Here is a 25308-nt window from a genome sequence, read left to right on the forward strand (position 1 = left end):
ATAAAATTCTACAAAACAGTAAAAGAGTGTCCTTTCTTACAAATTGCAGAAGATTTAATCAGATTTGGCATTTTATTAATTCTTATCATGGTAAAACCTGCTAGTGAATACGCTGGGCTGAGCTCATCCTGTGTTGGTAAACGTGTCCCACTGGGGAGTCTGCCCTGGTATGTTTGGAACAGAGATAGTTTTTGCAGCTGTTATCTGTTTGTACACTTACTTTCCTCTTATTAATCAAATTGGCACATTGAGCAAGATCTTGATGATGCTCCATGTTTTGAGCATGTGTACTTCAGTGTTGCTCTAGATGAATCCCTTATGACATTCCTGAAGATGTTGTGATAAATATACTGCTCTTTACAGGAATTGTACTTGCTGTAACTAGTTGTGAAAATTGGTTCATTTTCTTGCCATTCCGTTTTACCTTATCAGAGATAAACCTATCTTGTGGGAAATAAAATTTAGAGAGGTGACTTGGAAGTGCCATTTTCAGTAGAATCTTCCTTTTTCTCTAGTCTTACCATTGATTTATCATTATCACCATTTCAAATCTTGCCTGTTGATCTTGCCGTCCCATATAGTTATATTTTCTCTGAAATAAATTGATTCTGCAAGGACTTTTTGGTGGACTTGTTGATTAAACTGTACTAGTTCTTGGAAAGTCTTTTTACTATCAAGGGTTAAGGCCCTAATTTTAATTAATGACTAGGTGTTACTGTATTTGGAGTTAGTCATAGCTTTCTGTCAGGTTTTAGAATTTGCCTGTAAGTTGAGGTAGAACATACATCTTCCTGTCTGGTTTATGATGCAGTTTTGAAGTAAAACACTGCTACCCCCACTGGGACTCACTAGTCAGTGGAAGTGCTGGGCCTTGCAGAGAAATGGATGCCTTCAGGTAATTTAAGTTAAGAAGAGGCAGTTGAACTCATTGGTCTGCAAGTGGTGTTTATAGAATAAGAGTGTGCAACCCTGTTTCCTGAAAGTGAGAGATGCTCATGGTTAGGGATTTCAAAGCCTATCAGCTTGAAGTCTTGCTGTATCCAGATTGCTCTTCTCTTTTCCTTTCAGCATTATGCTTCTGTTGTCTTCTGTTGGTGTCCCTTTACAGCAGAAAGTTAGTGTATGACCAGATTGTTACTCCCTAATTTCGCGACCAATAACACATCTAAGTCCTCACAGGCTACTTCTGACTTGTTGTGCATCTGATTACTTTAATAATATGCTTATCTGCAAGCATATTGGCTGCAGTAGAGCCTGTGGCTGTCTTTAAATCCCCCCCTGGTGACTGTTGGCACCTTTCAGGATAAATACAATACTAAACTGTAGCTGTCAAAACAAATGAGTGATGAGTTTTGTGAATCAGGATTCTTGCTATTTTACCTGTTTGGACACTTCTCAATTTACCAAAATCCAGATTTTACAGTGTTAATAAGTGAGACTGTGTTAATTTAGTCAGGTGCTGCTGTGTAGAAGTAGGAGCCTTGGCCAGGGAGGTAATAGCCACCATTCTTCCTTTGTATGGATTGGCAGGAGGCTTCATCCTCTCTTTTCATAAGCAGGCTCTTGGATCCAAGATGCAGCCTTCATAGAGAGCAGGGTGGGGTTGGCCCTTCACTGTCAGCTGGGAGAGAGCTGTTCATATTGAAGAGCTTTCTCACAGTTTGTTCTATTGGCTTGTACTCGCTGTGGCTCTGATTGCTTCTTTGATCAGTTTTGCTCTGTGTGTTTTTCCGTGTTGTTTATCTTAGGCCAAACATACTGAAGGCAAAAGCAAAAGTTGTTAGAGAGTTGTGCTGTGCATGTTGCTTGCAAGCCAAAACACCTGTGATTACTGCTATCAGCTGTGTGGGTGCTTCCAGATCAAAATAAGAAAAAAAAAAAAAAAAAAAAAAAAGGAAAGTTTTGAAGCATCCTAAGGGATAGTGGAATTTAACATCTTTGGAAGGTCTGGTAGTTTACCAACACTTGCCTCTATTCTTCCATATTAAGTCTTAAACTGGTAAAATATAAGTCATTGCAAATCAGTGAGATAACAGGAGGTTATATGGCTGTGCTGCTGTAGTAGCAGACTACTTTTATTTTGGAGAGTTAGGAAAGAGTGTGAGGAAAGAAGCAGCGGGAACTGCTTGTGGTGTTTGTTCCATAGCTGTTCTTAACTTCCCTTTCTGCCCTTCCACACTGCAGACAGCCTATTTGAAGGTGCACAGATGTTTCTACTACTCTAGTCCTTGGTAGTTGCTTAAGTGGCTTCTTAGAGCAGCTGTTCCCTTGTTTATGTCTCTGATGTTCATTTCATTGCAGTGCTGTTTTTTTTTTTTTTGGTGATGGGAAGATGAAAAAAAACCATGTGCTGATGCTCTGTTGTTTAGCCTTTATCATTTGTGTCATCACTGGTGTCCTCCCCTTCTGCAGGGGAAACATTTCCACTGTAGCTGGAGCCCAGTGTTGTCCTTCTCCATTCCAATTTTGCTGTCAGCAGGGTGATTTCAGCAAATGTGATGATGAGAGTGAGAAGATTTGCAGTAGGATTCAACTAAGAGTTTAATAAAATTTGCCTGTGGTCTCTCATCTTTCGTCCTAGCAGTCAAGTGCTTGCACCACATGGTTTGATGTGCATGTCCCTCATAGCCTATTCAGGCTTCCTGATTTGCTCTTTGCCATTAAATTGATTTTCAGACTTGCTCAGTAGTGTGCTAGCTCTCTGGTCTTTGCCATTGCTACTGCCTTGCTTCAGAGGTGCAAATTAGAAGCTGGTGGCATGAAAGAGGGAGGTGGAGCAGTGTATTGTTTCTGTCCAGAAGAACAGAGAGCTGTGGGAAGAGCAGGATTTAACAGTTACTGGGACAGCAAGGGGGAGAGCTCCTCTGGGAATTTACTTCCACTTGAAAAAAAATGTCTTTTTCCCAGGTTGTGAAATTCAGGAAGGGATGCACATGCTAAGACGAGCAATTGTCATTTGTTTTGTAACAGGTGAAAATGTTCTGGATGTATATTGTGAAAAGTCATGAAGTGCAGAAAATTGATTGACCTATTAGATTTTGGCTAAGTTGTTTACATTTATTCTTTACTAGCTAAATGGAATGATATCTTTATACATTGTGTTAGTAAAAAACCAAAAGGTAGACAAATGATTACAAATAGGAAACTTCATAATACACAAAGCTTCCTAAGAAGAAGCAAATTAAGCAGCTCTGGGTCTGTACTGTTCTAGAAGGTTGTGTAGATACTTTATAAGTACATCTCGCTTCAGAAGCTTTGATATCAGATTGCAAGACTACAAATGACAATTATATCAAAACTAGCTCTGTAAATAATTCTTTAAGATACCTGTTCAGTTTGGTATTTGCTTGCATACTGTAACAGTTCAGTGCTTTTCTTTTAACTGCATGCTCTCTACCCATAAGTAGGCATAATTACCACTAATCAAGACCCCTAATCTCACACAATTATAAGCTCTTACATTGTTCTAATTGCACATTTGAAAAGAATGTCATTTTCTCATGTAATTATGAGATGATCCATACAATTAATTTCTGCTTTTCTTTTTATCTGATCAATGTTAATTTTGTGTGACCTCACAATGTGTTATCTAAAAAATGCCTTTGAGACATGCAGTTTTTGTGGTTAATTTACAGTTGTGTTTCATATTTAGTAAGAAGTGATACAGTATAACAGATTTTTAAGGCTCTGCTTTCAACCTTCTATGAACTGAAAATGTTGTTGTATACTAGGAACTTGTTGGTGAAACAGAAGTGGGATTAACCATTTAAATCAGCTACTATTTGCAAATGCAGGTGCTTGCTCTTTGAATAGTACTTAGGGTAGTGCAGTATGTAAAAGGGTTTTATTTTGTTTTTTAATTGTTAACTGGAATTTACATGCAGATAAACAGACTTTCTTGATCAGCTTTCCAGGCAGCAAAAATGAGGGCAGTTCATTTTCAGAAAGCACTGCAAGTCCTGGGGGCAAGATAAAAGAGATTGTTCACTAGTTGATGCTGGCCTCACTTGTTGCTGTGTAGTTCTTCTGCACGCATTTTGTGCGTGAGGCCATTGGATGAGTGCGTTTTGAACAAATCATCGTCAATCTCTTGATTCATCTCAGCAACCGAATGCAGCACTTACATCTGTAATTGGGGTAATTGTAAACCTCTCATTCTCACAGATAGAAATTCTTCCTCTTATAATTCTATAATCAGACCCCAGATCTTTTACTGTGGTAGCTGAGACCTACACTGGCTTGTATTTATTTCTCTATTCTTACTTGCTACATCACTAAAAATAGCAGATGATTTGGTGACCTTTGCAACCTGTGTCTGACCTTCATGATTCACTTGTGGGTAATTTGCCACTGCAATTACTATGGTCCTGTCTGTGATGTTATTTAAACACTGGTTTAAATGGAGTATCACAGACTGCAGTGTAAATGAGCAGCCACATTGTTGGAGACAACATATTTTTCTTTATTGTAAAAAAAGAATATTTACATAAGGGGGTGAGGGTCATATAATTTCTGAGGGATCTTTACATTCCTGGAGAAGAAATGCTGGAGATTTTGCTCTGTCATAAATTGCCCAACTCTCTTCCTTTAGTAGAGTGTGTGTTTCTGAAATTGCTCTGGGCTGCAGTCTACTGCAGTGGGTTCATTTCATTATTCCTTTGAAAGTAAAGGAAAGGCAGCAATTTCTGTGCAGAAGAGTTCAAGGTTTAATATGCTAATGTATCTACCCAATATTAGGCTGCAAAAATCCTTGGCTTTAATAGTAATAAAATGGTTGGCTAATGATAAATTAAGGATGTAAGTCTGGGAATTAAAAAAAATTAATCTAGGCAGGAATAATTTCCCTTGGCAAGATAATTGTCATACTGGAACTGCAATTTGCAGTGGAAATTGCTTGCTTTATAATAATCAAAATATACAATCATACTTCCGGTTTTTCTTTAGGCTTCACATTAAAGCTGGACATTAATGGGACAGAGTGGGGACTCCATTTTACCTTTGCTGGCCTGGAGCTGTACATGCCAAGGTACTGGACCCCCAGGTCTCACTGTTTGCCAGGGAGCAAAGATAATAATCTGCTTGCCATCCTCTCTCTAATTTGTCACCTATTTCAGTGCTGGGCTGGCTGCCTTGTGCTGCTGCAGTCTCCTGTAGGGTCATGTTTGCATCTGCATAACAGAGAGCAAACCAGGACTTATTCAGGGATAGGCAATGCTGTTCTAATACAAAAATACTCATGGATTAAGGAGCTGTTATGATAAATCTGTTTTGTGAGGCATTTTATCATTCTTCACTACTCATTGGACTGCCCAGTATGGTTTTGTTCAAGTATAAGTTAAGGTTAAACAGGGAAAATATATGTTTCTGGTCACTGTAATAATGCTCTCAACTTTTCTTTAAACCGAGTGTGCATGTTTTTCTGCATATTTTTATGCCTGTTTGTACAGAGGGCTAGATGGAAAAAGGGAGAGCTGTTCTCTACAGAAACTCATAAAAAGAAAAGTCATGCAGCATCAAGAAGGAATTCTACAGAAAACCAGCAGTATAAAGGCCTTGAGCACATCTTAACTTAAATTACATCTCTTGATGATCAGGGCAAAGACAGTCCCCTAAGTTTCTTTTTCACAGTAGCAAAGGTTTTTGTTGGTCATAGAACCCTAAAGCATCTTAATTGGCTTAAGGATATCTGCCTATAACACTCACCTGAATATATAGCTGCATTCTCAAAGGAAGGAGTGAGATGAAGATTTTTTTTTTTAATAGCTGGTGAGGGAGTAAATAAACAGCAAAAAGGGGTACTTCAGTAAAGCAGAACATATTTTTTATAAATATGGCTTCTCACTGATTTATTTTTATTTCAAGTGGAAGAGATATGCTACTCACAATTTTTTTGCTTGTTTTGGGGGACAGGAAATGATTAAGAGGAAGAACTTATTCAGCAAGCCAGAGCACTTACGGGTGGTTATCATCACATCTGCAGTCTGACTCTTCCTCTCCCTCTACAGCCAACCTGTCACATATCACTGACCTGACTCATAATATAGGAAAGCTCCCCTTGAGGCTTCCTGTCTCTCCATTTCATTCAGGGCTGGATTGGCTGGAAGAGCCTCGGCCCCAGCCTCTGCAAGCCATCAAACCTGGCTGCTGAGGCTGCCACCAGCCTGCTGTTCCATCATGGCCTTCAGCAGATGGATCTTCTCAAGTCCTGTGTGTTTTCATCTGCTTCTCTCCACGCTTGGAAACACTGCCTTTTTTTCTTCCTTGTGTTTATTCTTAAACCCATCTTGATGAACCAGCTGGCTTCATAACTGTGTTGTGTGAAGTCAGGAGGGCTGTGCAAAGGTCTGCCTCTGAGGGCTCTAGCTCTTGCCTCAGGCCTTGTTGTTCTTTTGCCTGAAGAATGTAAAATGTAGTGCAAGTTTTTATGTATTATTAAACTTATGTCTATAAATTACTGACCCATGGTGGCTGTTTATTACATATTCCATCTTCTGCTTTGATGCACTGCTGTTGTCACTCCGAGGTGGGTAACGATGACTCAGCTTACTACTGTGATAATGCACTTAAAGCCTGGAAATCTGTCACTGATGGTATTTCAACACAGGTGCTATAAAACCTGAGATGAAAAATTAAAGTATTTGCTGTCAAGCTATTTCTCTTAAAATTCTTCTGTCTGCTGTTGTGGTTTTGTAAGGTTTTGGGTACTACTGAATTGTTTGATGGACAAAGACAAACAGTCGTGTTTTAGGAGTCTGTGATGCAGGACATGCTCTCACAAAAGTAGGTGGTGGTCCTCCATTTGTAGTGCTGAAGATGACCTATAGAATGCTTGTGCTCATCAGGCCTTTCTAATAAAGCACCAGTATTTGCATGCATTTTTAAGACCTAGAATTTCCAGTCTTAAAGTCCAGTGGAACACAGACTGATGACCATATCTTATAATGTATTTTCTCTGTGGTTTTTCTTCTTTTTCACAGCCCTTCTGTATGCCACCATTTTTGGTAATGTGACAACCATATTTCAGCAAATGTACGCTAACACAAACAGATACCATGAAATGCTGAACAGTGTCCGGGACTTTTTAAAGCTCTACCAGGTCCCTAAAGGACTGAGTGAACGTGTGATGGATTACATCGTTTCCACCTGGTCAATGTCCAGAGGAATAGATACTGAAAAGGTAAGTAAATTAAACTGCAAGGAAAGAAGTCACATCCTGAAAGTAGTCCATTAAAATAAACAGGAGGTACTGTCTTAGTAAAGGAGACAAATATTCTTTAAATAGTTCTAAGCAGCAGCTTCTCTTAATTTTTAACTTTCAAATACAGTATTCCAGCTATTCTGTCATACTGACATATGATAGTGGTAAAAGTATGTATGTTTTGCTAGTGAAATGGCATGAAATAGTATAAAAATGATAAAGGGAAAAGCTCTGTTTACAATAAATAAAGGTGATAAGTAAATAACAAGCTCCAGATTGTAACAGAATCCAATTTTTCCAAATGAGACTTTTTTTTGCAGTATTTCTTGTGAGATTGCTTGCAGCTCTGTGGGCCTGAAAACAAAGTAATTTTTTTGGTGTTGTTGGAGAATTTGAATGTAATATTCTGTGTGCAGGTTAAAGATATTAATGAAAACTGAAAGTATTTAATAATCTGTTGCTTGAAATCTACCTTGTGTAAGGCAAATGTTATCATTCTGATTCATTGAATTTATGAATAAATTCCCATCATGTCTTAAAATAACAGATGGCCTTTCACCAGAACAAATGTACAAAAGTAACTCCTTGTTGCTTTCATATTAGTTGCCAACTTTTGTAGAGATTGACAGTTTTTCTTCTGCTTGTAAAGAGATGTGATTTGTGGGGTGGATCATTCAGGAAATCATACCAATGCTCTGGTCACCAGCCTTCTGGTTGGCAGCTTAATTTAGCATTCTGAACTGTGGATGATGCAGTTAAAGAGCAAACAGTGTCATTTCTGTACAGCTGTTACAGCATCATTATGAAGGAGTACAACAGATGTGGCCTTGCACTGGGCTGCCTGGAGACTGAGGGGCACACAGGGCACTGTTTGCTTTCCTAAATGGTCTTCAGCATATCTGCCATTTTTAGATCCCAGACGTGATTCTGTAAGCACCGTCTGCCATGCTAGATTTCAGAAAGAAATGATATTTTAGTGCTGGTTAGAGGCTGTTCTGCATGTTTTCTCACAATCTGTCTTTGTGTGGGGTTGTGATTTGAGGTAGATGCATTTGGGGAAGGTGGAGAAACATCTGAGGATACATAGTGTAATGAGTGCTGGTGCTTTGATTCAGCCCCCATTACTAACTCCTGTCATCATTTTAAAAAAACAACAAGAAAAAAATGCGTGTAAAACGTGTTGGTTTTTTTTTTTTTTTTTTAGCTTATCTTCAAAGTTCATTCTTGGCTTCCTTTGATAAGGAGAGAAATGCTTTAAGAGAATGCATTTGGAGACAGCAGAATAACCAAACCAAGCACAACAATACTCACTGTAGCCTTTGAGAATTATCTTAATAAACAAGAAAAAAGTCTCCAATTGTCAGGACACCAAAGAGCTTAATACAGTGTTGTTTTCAGTAACTGGTGTGTTCATAGCTGAACTGTTGCTGGCCATGACTGCTAAACCAAGGACTCAGCTTTCATCTGCATAGCAAAAGCTGTGGTTGGCTGTGCCAATCCATAAACTCCCAGGTCTGAGCTCTGTTGTTTTGATGCCTGTGTATAACTTCTGGGATGTCTTCTCATGAATAAAACATTTATTGCTCACGAGACAGAGCAGTAGTAGTTGTGCTCCTCTGAAACACAGCGCAGCTTCCTACAGATGAGGCAGAGACTTAAATATGAACTGAGCACAGAACTGGTCCTGTCACTATTTTGTAGGCCACAAATTTGTCATTTCAATGATCACTGCAGAGACGCTAAGATATTGGTCTAGAAAATGCCAGTACAACAAAATTTAACCAAGAGCTACTGAAAGATTCTAAAATTGATCCATGAAAATACATTTCTTACCTCCCTTACAAATAAAAGTCTTCTTCCATTTATCTGTAAATCTCAAATGTCTTTAATCCTTTTCATTTTTGTGAACTCTGGAGACAATTTCTTTAAATGGAGAATGGAAAATTGGTTAACTTCCTTTAAGACTGCTATTCCAAAAAGTTTTTGGATAATAGCATCATTTGAAATATTCTCTTTTATATTTGGGGAGTTTTGATACTATTTCTATTGAAACAGTCCTTTCTGTGTGTGATATTCAGGTAACTGAAAAGTGTGTATGTGTAATTCCAGTAGTAAAATTTGGCAAGAATATGCCACTAGAGAGTATTTTTATCTCCAGAGTAAATGAGATAATGAAAAAGACAGATATGGCCGCTGCCTGGGTTCCCTGTTAAACACTGGTCTTGCTGCCCCAGCTCATTTCTGTGAGCCTGGAAAACTGAGAACTGGCAGGTTTGGCAGCTCTTCTGTACAGGGTAGCCAAGAGAAATCATCCATGAGTGCCCTACACCTAAGCACTGTACAAATACATCACTTTTTAGAAGTAATATCTGTAATAAAATGTCTGTTTGGAGGTGGGCCAAAGATGACGGTATGGGTGGTGGAGTTATTCGCCTTTGGAGTACCAGGCATGATATCTGTAACCAGTGCCATGTACAGAATTAATTGCTTGGTTCTCTGCTCAGATCTTGCACAGAACCCCATTTCAAAGTGTAGGCATAGCCATAGTGCTTCCTGTGTTACCTTTATGTTTTTCAGGAGTATTTGCAGTGAGATAGTTTTCTGTTTCTATCTAGGAAAATGTGTGGGAGTAACTCTGAAGCTCAACCAGAGTGTTCCTTAATTGGATGGAGAAGTTATTACTAAGAAAATAATTTGAAAAAAGAGGCAGACTTAGACTACTCAATGTTTTCTCAAATAATATGTCCTACATGTGCTTTATAATAGACCCTCCCCCAAGGATTTTGTTATCCCCAAACCCTGTTCATGTTACTTCTTTCCACTTTTAATCTGCACATGCAGCAGTGCTTTTGTATTCTTTCCACTTGGCTGTCCATATTATATTAAAACCCTTCAGAAATGGCCCTGGCTGGTGCCCGCTGTGCTGAGCATCAGCTCATGTTCTCTTGGGACCACACATCATGAATTGCTGTGAGGAACATTGCATTTGGAAGATCAAAAGCTGCCCAAAACAGCATCATACCTTAAGGTCCTCTTCCTGTGTAAACAAAAAACTTGTTAGTGCCACTCGGGGGTAAATTTGGATACCTGCAATTCTCAATATTATGAGTTAATTAAACTTTAAGTAATTTGTTTTAGTCGTTAAAGCATATAGCTTGTGCAGGCTTTTCATGGAATCTGCCTATCAAAAAAATGACCTACCCTCTAGAAACAATTTTTCAGGAAGCTTTTCTTCAACACTTTCTGTACTGCTGTGCTCTAAGTTTTATTGTCTTAAAAACCTTAGGCCTTTGATATCCAGCAGAGCATGTTGCTGAGATGAAAACAGTGTTTTCATTCAGATGTTGTAAAGTAGCCTAAGTTAGTATTGTGGTTTATGTGGATAAATAATATAAAAATAAACTCTGAGATTAGAAATTTTGTAAGAAGGAGGAAAGTGGTTCTTAAACCTTGCGTGGTAAACTAGCCATAGCAGGCAGGTAGAAGCCATGCACAGGAGCTGATTGCCTGATTTCCCTCTCAGGTTTTGCAGATTTGCCCTAAGGACATGAGAGCAGACATCTGTGTGCATCTGAACCGCAAGGTTTTCAAGGAGCACCCTGCCTTCAGGCTGGCCAGCGATGGGTGCCTGCGGGCACTCGCCATGGAATTCCAGACGGTGCACTGTGCTCCAGGAGACCTGATTTACCACGCTGGGGAGAGCGTCGACAGCCTTTGCTTCGTGGTCTCAGGCTCTTTGGAAGTAATCCAGGATGATGAAGTCGTTGCTATATTAGGTGAGTTTCAGAGCTGGTAATATGCATGTGCAGAAATACAAATATGTGCAGCAATTGATAGCCTCCTGTACTCATTCTTTAAAGAGCTTCTGTTAAGTTTGTTTTACCACAGAGAGGTTTAAAGGGTAACCACCTAATATCCAGATTATTTCAACCCTGCTTCATCTGGTCAATGGAAATTTTACTTTAGCATGGGGTCCTGGTAATTCTTGGGGTTTTCCCTTTCTTCACACATCCCTTCTAATTATAAATTCCATTTAGAACTTCAGAAAACTTAGAGTGCTTGGCTTCCCTGCCTCACTCCCACCCTCCCCCCCCCCCCAATAATAATCCACTTTCACTGGAGTTTTTCCAGTTAGATTTATTTAGGATGTTGTGTTGAAATAATATTTATTTATTTTAAAGTCAAAGTAGTTTAAAACATTTAGAGCCAATTTTTGTTAACTTGGTTGGAGGCATTGAAAATAAACTGATGGGGTGTGAACAGCATTCTGAGGCAAAGCTAACAGAAAAGAGTGTGACAATCCAATAGATGTAGATGAATCATGGGGTGGCTGGCGCATTGAGGAGGAGATACATATCATTTGATTCTGTCAAGCCCTTTTGTGATAACGTAAATTCTTATGGTGGCTTAATCCTGTGACTGTCACTCATAGCACCCTGCAAAAAGAGAATAAAACATTTGGTTATCTTACTTTTTTCTCAACACATACACTCAACTCTCCTAAGATGAATGTCTACTGAAAAATGAGGGGGCTAATAAAGATGCTGAGCTCCATTTTTTTCTCTACTTTTGAACAGGATTGCATGTGTAGCATTGAGTAAATTTAGAGTCATGGGGAATCAAGTTGGTAATGCTTTGTGCCACACAAGAAGCTAAAAAAGTGAGAAGGTGGAGGATAACTAATTCCCTTTTGTTCTGGAATCACCTGTGCTGCTCAGTGCTAAATGACATTTGTAACTTCTGCTTGTCTGTGCTGCACATCAAGAACTTGCTACCTTTTGCCATGTTGAACTCTCATGAATTAACAAATGACAAATGTAGAACACAAACTAAGATCCCTCAGTTTGTGTACCTTAATGCCATCGCCTGGGTTCAGTATGAGAAGAAAACCTCAAAACATCTGTTCTATTTGAATATGGGTAAAAAAGCACTAAGATCAAATTTCTTTAAAATGTTCTCTAAAGATACCAGTTTTCTCCTCATCTTTACTGGTAACTCCTGCATTTTATCATAACACTCACTTTAGAAAACCTTCAGCCAAGATTGCTTGAGGAATCAGTGTAAAGGAAACCTAACTACTAATCTCTGCTGCTGCAGGGTGATAGCTACAGATAAATGAGGCTGTTCCCTTGGTATTTGGATGAATCGAAGTATTTTGTTGCTGCTCTTCTCCTGGGATGTAACTATCGATCCTCTTCCCCCCACAACTTTTTATTTTCTTCTTTTTCTTTCTTCTTCTTTTTTAAAATTTGAAGTCAGTTCCCTGGCTCTCACTAAAGTTGGCGAGTTTTATTCACATTTTCTTTATGAATATTTTAAGTGGAGAAGAAAGTAAAACGAATTGGGACCTGTTTGGGATTCTGTGAGATTTCATTTCGGATGTGCATCAATTTTTGTGTTTCAGTTTCTGGACTAAGGAATCCCTTTCCTTCCACACATACGTGTCCCTTCTTCCTCCAGGCTGTGAAGACTTCTGCTGAAGGTTTCTCTATCCTGAAAAGAAATTATGTATTTAACTAAGTTTTTCACTATTCTAAATCAGTTGAACTTCTTTTTCCTTTGGCATTATGTAATTTAATCACCACACTACTGAAGGAGTAGTCAGGAATGGGTCAGGGTTTCCTCTTGGTCTTCTTTGTACTCTCAGTTTTCTTATCTGTAGAAAACAGTGGGGTTTTTTTGTTGTTGTTGTTGTTGTTTTGTGGTTTTTTGTGGTTTTTGGTTTTGCTTTTGTTTTTGTTTGTTTGTATTCATAGTTAGCTAAACTTGCCAAGGTCTTGATGAATGTATACCAGAAAAAAACAAGGTACTACAAGGGGGGAAAAAAGGTGCATTGTACAAGAAACATGATTTTTGCTGATCACTCAGCCAGAAGAACCTATGCCATAAATTTTGTTTACCAGTCTCAACCAAGCATAGCTGTGAACATCAGGGAGGTAACAACAAACCGTGTGAGGAATTCCATAGGGTAATTTTAGTTGACAGGTATGTTACAGAGACTGTAATCTTCTTTCAGGCATTCTAGAAATGAAAATGAAAAGAATAAGTGCACAAATTATTCAAGGTGAATTATTTGCTCAGCTCTGGCTGTCACATAATAAAGCATCCTTTGCAGCTTGCAGCATAGCCTTTATTTTCCTTAGAATGGAGAAATGAATTGCAACTCTAAATCAGTCTGTGGGACTGCTGTACAGCATTTCATAATCCAAAGGCAAACTTCACTTAATCCTTAAAGGATCCAATTCATAGCAAGCATTTTCAAGTTCTGAAATCATTTAACCTTGCAGACTGGTGTATAAGAGTGTATTGTGTAGCCCTGGAGTGTATTGGGTACACTTGCATAATATCCTTCCAAATCAGTTCCATGTAATACCCCACAAACAGGTATATTCTCAGTTCAGGCTTATGTTCTTAGAACAAAGCACTGACTTTGATTGACTTGGATTAATATATATGAGTACTGAGTTGGAAGAAATTGCATATCGGCCAGCAGTGAAAAAAGGTACTTTTTTGTGTGTCCACTAAGATTGCCTTTCCCATTAATTTAAATTAGGACACAAATACAAAAATATGCAAATTAAAAAAAAAAAAAAACCCAAACCTTTGAATGTTTTAGTAAAAATTTAAAGAAATTGGTGCACTTTGTATGAAGTTTGATTTATTGGGATGAAAGACACATGTTTTGAATTCTATGCAAAATTTATGCTAAAATACAGAAATTACTGATGTTCATGCAATAGTCTTTGGATTTGATTTGTCAAAGAAACAGAAACAAAAATGTAGAAAATGACCTCTCAGCCAGGTGATTGATTGATTTGTGATTCATTCCAATAGAAATGAGTCAGAAAAAGAAGACTTAGCAAGAAAAGCCACTCCATTACTATGTTTTCTATGCCACTGTGTAAGTATGAGAGTGGGATTATGTAGAAGGGAAGTTTAGCTGGTGGGAAGCTGCCTGGATGAGACACAATTCTGCTTTTGGTAGTTTGCTGCTCTTCCACTGACGCTGCTGTTGCTGCGTAGGATGAAGTGCTGACGTACACTCAGCACTTTGAGGGAGACTGAGACAAATCACACAGTCCCTGCCCTGAAGAGAGCCGAGTGAAGCACAGGTCATACAGGGCTTCCATCAGGAGAATGTTTTCAACTTGGCTTTGCTTTTAACTTTCCTAAGCCCTCCCACTTGGCCTGATGCTGCTTTATCCACCTGAGACTGAGAGTATCTCCTTGAACTACTCTGCTAAAGACTTAGTCTTTTATCCCAATGTGGTTAGAAAAAAATTGAGGGTTTATTTCCTCTGTTAAAAACAATCAAGTGTTTATGTGCACTTCATTTGGCAGCTCTAGTTTCTTTGTTTTGGAGCAGATCTTTCAGGCTAAGACACTGACCCTCTGAACACCTGACTTTACTGCAGGTCTTTGAAAAGTTAAAACATACTCGTGCTCAGGAGATTTGCTACGTTTTAATTTATCAAATAACTTCTTAAAAATATTCCTCCTGAATTAACTCTGTTCCAGGTGCAGACCATAAGGTCTGACTGCAACCTTCTTTGGAATATGCAGGGGAAAAGGCACTTTGCTGCCTTCCAGTCATTTAGTCTGAACCTTTTCAATTTCTCCTCACCATTGCTTGATGAAGTGCTAATTCCTGTGCTATGCTATGTCTCCAGCTGTGTGTGTGCTTAGATAATTTACTGAAAATTACCGAAAAGAATGTCATTGTTAGCAAAAACAACTTTTTGTACACATTTTCTGGAAATACATGGAAGGGCTGGATAGGAGACCTTGTTAGTACCCAAGTTGGTTCAAAGTCTTTCTGCCTGAAACTGGGGTAATTTTTGACATTTAGGAAAACGTTCCAGTAAAAAACGAGAGAGAGGAAGGAGAAGACCCTTGAAAATTAGGATGGCAGACTTTTTTTTTTCTAGATAGCAGTGAGGAAAGCAGTGTCTTGTACTTAAATTTTCAGACTGCTGCAAAATTTGTCAATTAATGGCTCCTAGAGGGTCTGACTGAGCAGTAGATCTTTACTTGTATGAGATGTTCAAAGCTGCTGAAATGGTCGTGACACTTCCTGCAAGGGGGAAATGTGTGTGGAAGGTAAGACTGGAAGTTAGTTTTATGGACTTGATTAGAGTCAGGGAGCTTTAAGCTTTTATTTAACATCTAAAATCCAAAGCCCTGAAAACCACTGTGGTCTTCAGAGCTGAGCACTGGATGAGAAAAATAGCATTAGCTAGAAGATTTAATTAAAAAGAAAAAACAACAGCTTCCCACCAAAGAGTTTGTCCCCAGAGTTACATTCCAGCTGTTCTGCATTTATGTTCTTGCTATCTTTATTGGAGCTAAAAAATTTCAAAAGAATAAACCTTTTCCTTGACTGTTGGTTTAACATCACAGAATATCCTGAGTTGGAAGGGACCTGTGAGAATTGTTGAATCCAACTCCTGGCTCCAGAAAGGGCAAGTAAAGTGAATGAGACAGGAAGGGAAGTCAAGGCAGGAATTTATTTTGAATAAGGAATACGATTTTTCTCCCACAGGTCACTTTGCTTTTGCTATTCCTTTTGCTGCTATCAAAGCTGAAAAGCAGTAACAGCATGGAGATATTATGTAGATATGAAAGTGTACAGTAACACAATGTCAAGAATGGGATTTTCTGGGAGAGGGGTAGGGAGTGTGCAAAGAATGCACATAGATTTACATTAAAGGTCACACAGAAGCTGAGGAAGTGAAATTTGCATGACTCTGAAATACAGATCTTTTATTGTTATTTACAAAGCTACAAAGCTGACAAGATTGGAGACTGTGGTTTAACATGATGTTGTAGGGGGCTTTGGTGTGCCATGTTTTGTTTCAGCAGGATATTAAATGCTCCATTTGCTTTGTGTGGAGAAATTCCTGCTGATTTAATTTGATCTAATTACAGTCTTAAAGAAATGTTATGAGAATAATTGTTTGTTTTCTTTACAATTGCTTTAGCTTACTCATTTAGCCGTAAGCATTTTGTTCAGATATTGACACCAGAGAATTGATTCGGATTTTGGTGGGACAGATTTGCATCCAGATAGGACAGTGCCAGCTGCAAGGGCAACTGCACCGCAGGGATGGTCTATTTTAGAGGAGGGACAATAGCAGCGCAGAAGTATTGTCTGTGTTAGACCCTCTCCATGGAAAAGGTTGCAACTTCCACACAGTCATGTGAAAACTGCTTCTCAGCAGATGTGAAGATGGCAGATAAGTTAACTGAGCCCAGGCTGCTATCTTTAGACTGTCCCTAGTACCTCAGCTAACTCTGATTTCCCTGAACTGAACTGCTCTGTGTACTACTCCATTTTCAAAGACTAGTTCTGTTATTTTAGGGCCTGTTATTTAATTCCAAGCACTTGAAGAAGTCCCTTACTTCTCTGCTTCATTTTTCACCTGAATTTTAAATTTAGGTACACCTCTCTTTGTTAAAAATACCAAGCTCCTGAGCTCTCAGGCTTAAGAAATGGTTGCAGGATTATGGATGGCATTAAGAGTTTTCTGACAGTATCTAACATCACAGCATTGTTTGTGCTATTGAATAAGACTGAAACATGACCAGCGGTGCTTTGACAAAGGAATGATTGAAATTACAATATATTTTTACCCTCAGTAGTTCTATTGTGATTTTTCTATTTATAGTTGAAAGGTGGGGGTTTTTTAGATTGATTTATATAGGCAAGTTGGACAAGTTGCATGTTTCTGTGAAGTGATTCAATAAACATCAACTGAAGGAACAATTTTCAGAGTCTGATTTCCTCAATGAGTGTCCAGGCACACTTAGCAAAAGCATTACCGATGGAGATCCAGCTAAGCTTTCTAAAAGGACATGGCATAAAGATGTCTACATTAATATAAAATTTTAATTTCATGGTGGATGCAGGAGCAGCACTAAAACTCTTATTGAGAAATACAGGTTTATCCCACATGGTGGTTTCAGACAGAGTATTCCTTATTCCTGTCCTCCAGATGTCTGAGGTGGCTTGATATCAGGACTTGCCATTTTTGAGACTTTTTGTTTGTTCTATGTCTAATTTCTGACAGACATTAAAAGCATGAATTGCCAAAGCTCATGTCCACTGCTGTTTGTAGATGGCTTAAGACCACCCAGGGTATTGGAAAAACAGATTTTTAAAACATTTGATGACTTGCTGGAGTAACTGTGGAGGAGAAATATCCCCTGTGAACAGAGGCCTCAGTAAGGAACTTTTAGGCACGTTTCATGTTTTATTGTGCTGAATTTATACACTTTTGCATAATGTGCTCTTAAACAGTCCAACAGCATTGCATGTGGAAGAAGTCCCCCTTGGAAGCTGGCAGTGTCTGTCTGGCGGGACACTGGCAGCTGAAACTGAGGTCTGGTGGGGATGAGGCTCTCTGTTCCAGCATGTCCCTTGATATCTCAGGATATCTGTGTTAGGAAGGCTTGCACGTCATATTTGTGTGCATGCTGCAAAAAGAGGTGTGAAGAGGTAGAAATTATAATTTAGCAAGGAAGTCAGCTTTCTATAAAGACCCCGATTTCTGGGCAGGTGAACCACTGAACTAATTTTCTTTTTTTTTTTCTTTTTTGGTAGGGTTTTGTTTCTGTTTCAGAATTTTGGAGGCAGAAGAATAATTCTTTTATCACTGAAGAGACAGGTTAAAAAAGAACTGAAAAAAATTTCATGAAACACTAGTTTTTTATTCTTTTTAGCCAAATTTCAAATTAATACTTTATTTTCAGAGATATGTTTCTGAAACACTGTTAAATTTATACTGAAGGAGTTACTAGGAATGCTAAATAAAATTAAATACAAGATAGATGCAAATTTTGTGAGGTTTTCAACATGTTTACTTTCTATATTTCAGAACACAAAACTTAATATTTAAACTTTTGTGAATCCTTTCTGTCTGAAATAAGATAATAAGTATAAAGCCCTTTCCTAAGTAATCAGGGAAGTAACTCAGAGGATAATGCAATTTGAGCCTCTTAAATATATTTGGGGTTTTTTTGGGGGGTTTTTGTTGTTGTTGATTTTTTTTTTTTTTTTTTTTGTCAGAGAATTAGCACTGCCTATGCAGTGACAACACAGATTGAGCTGTGTTTTTCCTATTAGTTCACCAGTGCAAATACATTAAAATATATTTATTACTCCAGTTACCTGAGCTACTCCATATCCTCTGAGATTGTAAAAACTGGGCACATATTTATAACCTTTTTGTAGTAAAAATTAAAATGCAAATAAGGATAAATGATGCAGATTCTGGTGAAGCCTCCTGGCATTTTTTTGAATAAACCTAGTAGGGCCCAGTTGATGTTTAAAACTCTTCATCACAGGATGTCAAGTAGTGAAAATATAATTCTATATTCTGTATTCTGCGAGACAAATATGCACCTTAATTATAGCAACAATAATAGAAAATTTAGCTGTAACTAAATAATGTTGTTGCTACTCATCTCTAAAATAAATGTTTTTATTTTGTCTGTACTGTAATGTGTTTCAACAGAAAAAATTGATACAGTTGTGTAGTAAACTGTCTGCAAAATGTTGCCAGGCTGTGGTTTACAGCATGAACAGATACATTGTGTTTCTGTTTGTGAACCAGGCATATCACTGAAAGAGCAACTTCAGTTTGTTATCTCTGCAACACTTTGGGTTCTGTGGCAAAGATACTCAGGCATTTTGGAGGTCTAATTAGAGGAAAAAAGTAGTTAAAACCTCTGGTTAATGAAAAATAGTGTATTCTCTGCAGCACAGCTGGTCATTCACTTTTCATTACGTGTCTCAGTTTGCACTTGAGAAATCTTAAAAAAATCCAAAGCAGCAAACAACTTCCATCCATCATCTCCTGCCAGCTGTACTGTGTTGGAGAACCAAACTAAGGCTATTCAGTGGCTGTCAAGTTGTGCAATTCATCTGTAGGACAGATACTGAATACTCCACCTCAATGCCAAATGGTAGCTCTGTTTTTTTCTGGCTGACAGTTTTTGTTGCATTAATGCAACAAGAGGAAGAATTATTTTTGCTCTAGTGCCTTTACTTTCCTTGAATCTTTCTCCTCTCTGTAAAGTGGGTAAGTTTAAATTGCATGCAAATTACTTAAATTTGGAGAAAATGAGGGAAGAGAGGAGAAGGGAAGGATTTTCAGTTGAAGACAAAAAATCATGTGGTGATCACAGAGGGAGTTCAAGCCTAGAAACTTGTGTGTTTGCTTTTATAGCAGTAGGAGTCTCCCACTGCTTGGAGGGGGAGAGCAGGTCCTGAGGGTGCAGGCCAGTGTGGGGGCTCCAGGGAGCTGTGCTGGGGAAGTCATTGTGGCAACCACTGTGGAGCAGCATCACAGATAACTGCTGGTTGCCAAGATATGCTTGGTGCTGCATTGCCACTGAGGTGAGCAATGTCTGGTCATTCATTGCTCAACCATAAGCAATGTTTGGTCATTTTGTCTGATCTTTGGATATTCTGACACTGTCAGATCCTAATTCTATTGTTCAAACATGCAGATGAAGGCAAATTGGGAGGGGACGTGACCTAGATTCTGCTATTGGCTGCTGTAACAATGATTGCTGCTGCTTTGAGAATGATTCAAATAGGAATATTTTGTCTGATATACTGAAAATCCATGGGTTCATGTGAATGCCTTCAAAATCCATAGTGACTTAGAAGACCTGCAATACATGAATCCATAACCTCATCTTTTCCCCCAGCTATCACACCAAAATTGCAGCAGGACTTCCAGACACCCAGAACCCTAAAGTGGACTGAGTAGGTTGTCAGACAAACACATATTCCACATGAGTCATATTTTTTGGAGTAGAGTGTAATATCTTCTGCCTGAGAGAAGAGCTCTTCAGTCGTCTTTCCTCTTATAAGAGTAAAAAGGCCAAGAGTTGTTGTGGTATCATGGCAGTACAGTTGTAATGTGAGAGTGTGGTTCTTTCCTCAGAATCAGCAGAACACCTGACTAAGCTGCAATAATCAGATTTTTGTCACTGGTGCTGCTTTCAGGAGACAGAGTGGATGTGGCCTGACCTTATGCCTGACTCAGGCTGAATTGGCAGTGGTAACAGAGAATCATCTTTTCACTTATAAGATAAACAGCAAATTTGATGTGGAGAAGAAACTGGGAAAGAATAAATATGGAAACAGTTTTATAAAATATTTCTTCACAGTTTAAATATATCTGGGTTTGGGGACTTGTTATTATAATTAAAACAAACAAGGAAACATAAAAGGCAGAAAATTATTTGGCTTTCCAATGCATGCTGAGCTGATGGTGGAAAAGGTCCTCAGCCCACAAATCCAGCAGGGAATATAAATGATTGATGGTAAAAGCTCAGATCATCCACTTTAAGTGTGATTGACAGATAATATTCCTGGCAAACATCTGGAATTCCGCAAGCTGGGAATGTGAAATGCAAAGTACTGACAAACAAATAGCCATCTGCATTTCTCTAGCTTTTAAATCTTTCTTCAGAGGTAAGGTGAAATATCTAAAGCCTGGAGTTATATATAAAAAGAGGCTTTTGGCTCAGGTTCCTTAATGCAGCCCTTGGACTTTGCCAACCACCTTCTGACTCAGAAGTATCACCATTCCCTTCTTGCTTTCCAGCTACAGATGGTTTTGATAAAACACCCACTTACTCTGCCCCCCCCCCTTTTTTTTTTTTTAATTCCTTTTTCCTCTGTGATTGATCTTACTTTGCGGAGAACATATAGACAAAGGGAGATGGTATGCAATTCCTTATTATGCATAAGAGGACAATTGTTCTAATGCAGTGCAGATAATCCTGGGTGGAATATTAATTCCTCTTGCTGTATAGATTTCTACTGCTCCTTCCCACCCCCCCCCCCCCCATTTTTCTATAAATGCCAAACAAGTTTTTTTTTTAGACTCTGACAATCAAATTTAATACTTTTGGTGCACATCATTTAGAAAATGGAGTTGACAGAAAGAAAATGGACTTGACAATGAGGTGTGCCTTGAGCATGTGCTTTGGAAACTGAAGTACAGTGTAGGATTCATTTTCAGCTAGATCACTGGCTGTTAACTTCAAGGAAGTTTTTTAATGAAATAAAAAAGTGCTTCTTTGGGTTGTTTAGTTTGTTTCTTAAAAACAGGGACTTCTGTGATCTGACTTCGGCGCTCATCTGGCTCAGCAGGCACCCAAAAGACCCAGCTCCTTCCTGGGCTTTTCTTGCCTCTAATGGGAGGTGGCAGCACACTGCAAGAGGGAGATTTTTTCTGAGGGAAGAGTTACAAATAGTGAAGGGAAACTGTGGTTGCTGCCACAAGTGAAGGACAAAGTTGTGTCTTTCTGTGTTATGGGTAAAGCAGAATTAAATTTCAAGAGGAGTTAAGACATCGCTAACTTGTGTTGTACCTCACTTCTGAGGCAGGCAGAGCAGCACCATGCTGTTTGTGCTTGGATTGTACTAATTATTCATCACATTACTGTGGGTAGTTACATAATGGTTGTCATTTTAAGGTAGGGAAACTTGTCTGGAGATGTTAAGCAATACACTTAGAAATGAGTTAGAATTCCTCTCCCTTGTGCTTGAACTACCAGCTCTAACTGTTGCTCATCAGTGATGGCACAATTCAATGCTTGATAGATTCCAGAGTGTTAATTAAAACAGTTGTTTAGCTAATTGCCTGGAAGATTGTGAATAAAAGCATATTTATTCCAAAGGCAAACAATCCATTTTTACCCAGTGAAGCATGTTGATTTTTATGGTGCCTAAAAATTGTTTCATTTCAATTTTGAATATATTGTATATTTGTCTGAAAGCCTTGTAGATTATCTGTTTCAACTGCATGGAGCTTTTTTGCTTTAGCAATTTTTAATGTATCTGCTAACAAAAACCATATAAGTAATTGAAAATGTGAAAAGTTATTGCTATTAAAAAGAAAAAGTATTTTCTGTACTGGGCTGTGGGACTACCACCATGCTTGGTGATATGAAGCTTTTGTACTATTTCCAGATGTTGGCATTGTCCTGTGTAAGAGACTAGAGGTAGAAGAAAGGTTATTTTTATGCTGCCTTTGCCTAATTTTGTGAAAAATATGCTAACAGAACAGATGGTTTCAGTGTATATACACATTTAAAATTGAAATGAAGTCTAAAGCGGTCAGGATCTAAACTGATCCATGTGAGGTGGATGGTGTAGGTCTTCTGTGAAAGACTGGGAACACATTAGAGTTAATAACAACTTATTGCAATTTAGGGTAGTTTACCATCAAGCTGATAGCTTTTTCTGAAAGAAAAAAAATGCTTATCATCTAATGGAAGAGATTAGGTAAGGGTGGAAGTACAGCTGAAGGACTGAGATGGGAATTCTGAGTTTGATTTAGAAGTTTTCTTTCTGAGCTCTTTACTCATGATAGTTCTCTTGACTTTGTATAGGCTTTCAAAAATGATCATTTATTTAGGGAAGGAATGTAAAAGAATCTGGGTGATGTCAGTAAACTTATACATATTTTGATGCTTTGGATTTAAGAATTGCTATGGGCAAGGTATTACTAATAAGACAAAGGACCATTCCTATGACAACTTGATAGATATCATGTATTTCCATGTGGTTGGTCTTAAGAGAGATGGGCAGTGATGATATAGCACAGCAGAAACTTGGGAGGAAAACTAATTCCAAAATAAGAAAAGTATAGCTTTTCATTATCAAGGTAACAAGTGAACATTCTTTTTTTGTTAGCATTGGAAAACTGGGGGAAAGAGACCATTACTCTTGTAAATGAGCTTGTAACTTTCTCCTACACACTCCCTTTTGTGCCCAGCCTGAGCTGGGGTGCAACCAGTGAAATCCTGACAGGAGGCTGCTTTTCAGCTAGATTTTGGTGTACATGCCCTGCATTGTAGTGCCCAGCCTGGTGCAAATGCCATCCTTGCAGAATTCCACAGCAGGGATTTCACTGGCTGCCCTGAGCTCATAGAGAAGTGCACATAGGAAGGGTGTGAGGAAAAGGCTGTTTTCTTCCTTCCAGTGTGAAACAGCTAAACTTTCATGCCTTGCCATTGCTATGTTGGGGATAACTAATTGTACTCTTCTTGGTTTGGACTCTGTTTAGCTGCAGCCTGTAGCTGCACTGATGTGTGATACAGGATCATTTTATTGACACAACAGTGGGTAAATGTTAGACAGATTAAGAAAAATCAACAACACAGATGTAAGAAACAGATCCTTTGTGTGACAGTTAAAAGGAGGAAGGGAAAAACCATTTCCTTTTAATTAATTCCTTTGAAAGGGATCAGAAGAGACATGAACCAAGAATGAAATTCCTCTCTTGATTTTAAAGAAGAACCTTTGTTGATATTTAAAGGAGACTTGTCACATAGAACACTTTTAAAGTGTGATTTATTCTTATGAAGTTTTGCTAGGCTGTTGTAATTAAGAAAAAGATAATGGGAAAAGTTATCAATTAAATATTTCAAAGTTGGTTTTTTTTCTGACAGTTTTTTTTCCTGAGTGCAAAAATAGAAGAAACTTGACTGCATGAATGAGATGTCTGCTCTTTTATATTTTTGATGAAAATAGTGCTGTTAATGAAAGCAATGCTGTTGTTTTTCTGTAGGCAAAGGAGACGTTTTTGGTGATGTGTTCTGGAAGGAGTCGACCCTCGCCCAGTCCTGTGCTAATGTAAGGGCTTTGACTTACTGTGATCTTCATGTGATTAAAAGGGATGCCTTGCAGAAGGTGCTGGAGTTCTACACAGCCTTTTCACACTCCTTCTCCAGAAATCTCATTTTGACCTACAACTTGAGAAAAAGGGTAAGTAACTGTGATTTTAACATACTTCATGTAAATTATCTCACTTTTAAGGACTGTCAGCATGAAAAAATGGAATGGCTTGAATTCTGGAATTTTTTGTGGACCCCTTTTATAAGGTGACTTTTCAGAACTTGCCTAAGAGACCCTGCTAGCATGTAGAGTCAAAAGGCTGTGAGTATTTATTCCAGTGCTAGCTTCAGAGGGAGCTAGACTGTGTGTATGTGAAAGTATTATACATTTCCAGGAACTAGACAGGTTCCAGCATATATGAAAACTGTCATGCACTTGTGATAAACAGTGTTCACTACTTAATGCAACTTCAGTTTGCAAAGCAGCTAAAAATATTTTAGGGTTGTTGCCTGAAATCACAAGGAAAATGACAGGGAAGATATCAAATCTAATATATGGAACAAAAGTCAAAGTACAGTAGATATGGTGGAAAAGTAATATGAACATGACATTCAATCAATACTTGTTTCTTTTATTATAAATCACATTTTGGAATTACTTTGCTTATCTATAATATTTCCATTTTCTTATCCTTGATTTTTCGACTCTTTTTATTCCCTGTTGTGTGCTGTTTCAAGTTATTTTGTCAAATACAAGTAATCATAATCTAATAGCCCAGTTTAAATCCTCTGTGTAATCTTCAGTGAACAACCTCTGCAGAAATGTATTAAAACTGTAGTGGGTATAATTCAGATGATATGATTTTATGATGCAAGGTAGAAGACAATAATATTACATTGAAAAGAAATACATTAGAGAACTATACTTGCTTTATAAGGGTATTTGAGATCAGCTAAAGAAATATAATTGATAGGAGACTTTTTTGTTCCTAAAAATGATTCTCCATAGTGATTTCCAGGTGCCAAGTGAGTCCTAGATAAATAGACATGAAAAAAAAGAGAAATATTTTAATCTTTTAAATCTGTTTTGTAAAATTGCACTTTACAACTAGACATTTTAGAAGATTTTTTTTTTAATATATAGAGTTGGCATACTGAAACTAAAGTAGTGTGATGATATTTTTTACCTGCATATGTTATCAGTATAAAAGAATTCAGCCTTTTAGTATTGGGTGAAAGAAGAATGTGTGATCCACACTTTGATGAAATAAAACAGAGCTCTGGTAGAAAATTGATGTGATTAAAAACTAAGAAGCAAATTTATACTCAGGGATTTCCTCCTAAGTCATTTTTTTTCAAATGAATGTACACATCTGCAAGCATATTAAAAGAGATGTCCTGTTAATAAACAGCTCCTTACCCAGTCATAGTTAATGTAAGAAATAAAATAAATGAAAGAATTTGAC

General features: G+C 38.1%; 1 protein-coding gene and 1 long non-coding RNA gene across 9 annotated transcripts in view; one reads left to right on the forward strand and one right to left on the reverse strand.

Annotated features, from left to right (window-relative positions):
• Positions 1-25308, forward strand: part of KCNH1 (potassium voltage-gated channel subfamily H member 1) — a 176311-nt gene that overhangs the window by 76428 nt on the left and 74575 nt on the right. For 7 of the 8 annotated variants that reach the window (XR_010997607.1, XR_010997606.1, XR_010997605.1 and 4 more), the window contains 3 exons: positions 6978-7177; positions 10722-10974; positions 23797-23993. Coding sequence is in view for 5 of the 8 variants with exons in the window: in XM_068185777.1 (XP_068041878.1) it covers positions 6978-7177; positions 10722-10974; positions 23797-23993 (650 nt within the window). In the remaining 3 variants the exon portion in view is untranslated. Of the gene's footprint in view, positions 1-6977; positions 7178-10721; positions 10975-15740; positions 16882-23796; positions 23994-25308 lie in introns of those variants that run through there. The other variant, XM_068185782.1, reaches the window with a different exon arrangement.
• Positions 1889-6785, reverse strand: LOC137471431 (uncharacterized). The gene is made up of 3 exons (XR_010997609.1): positions 6029-6785; positions 4997-5168; positions 1889-2810 (listed from the first exon to the last, which is right to left on the reverse strand). It is a non-coding gene; the product is annotated as an uncharacterized lncRNA (long non-coding RNA).

Source organism: Anomalospiza imberbis, chromosome 3 (genome assembly GCF_031753505.1).
Source record: "Anomalospiza imberbis isolate Cuckoo-Finch-1a 21T00152 chromosome 3, ASM3175350v1, whole genome shotgun sequence".
NCBI lineage: Eukaryota > Metazoa > Chordata > Aves > Passeriformes > Viduidae > Anomalospiza > Anomalospiza imberbis.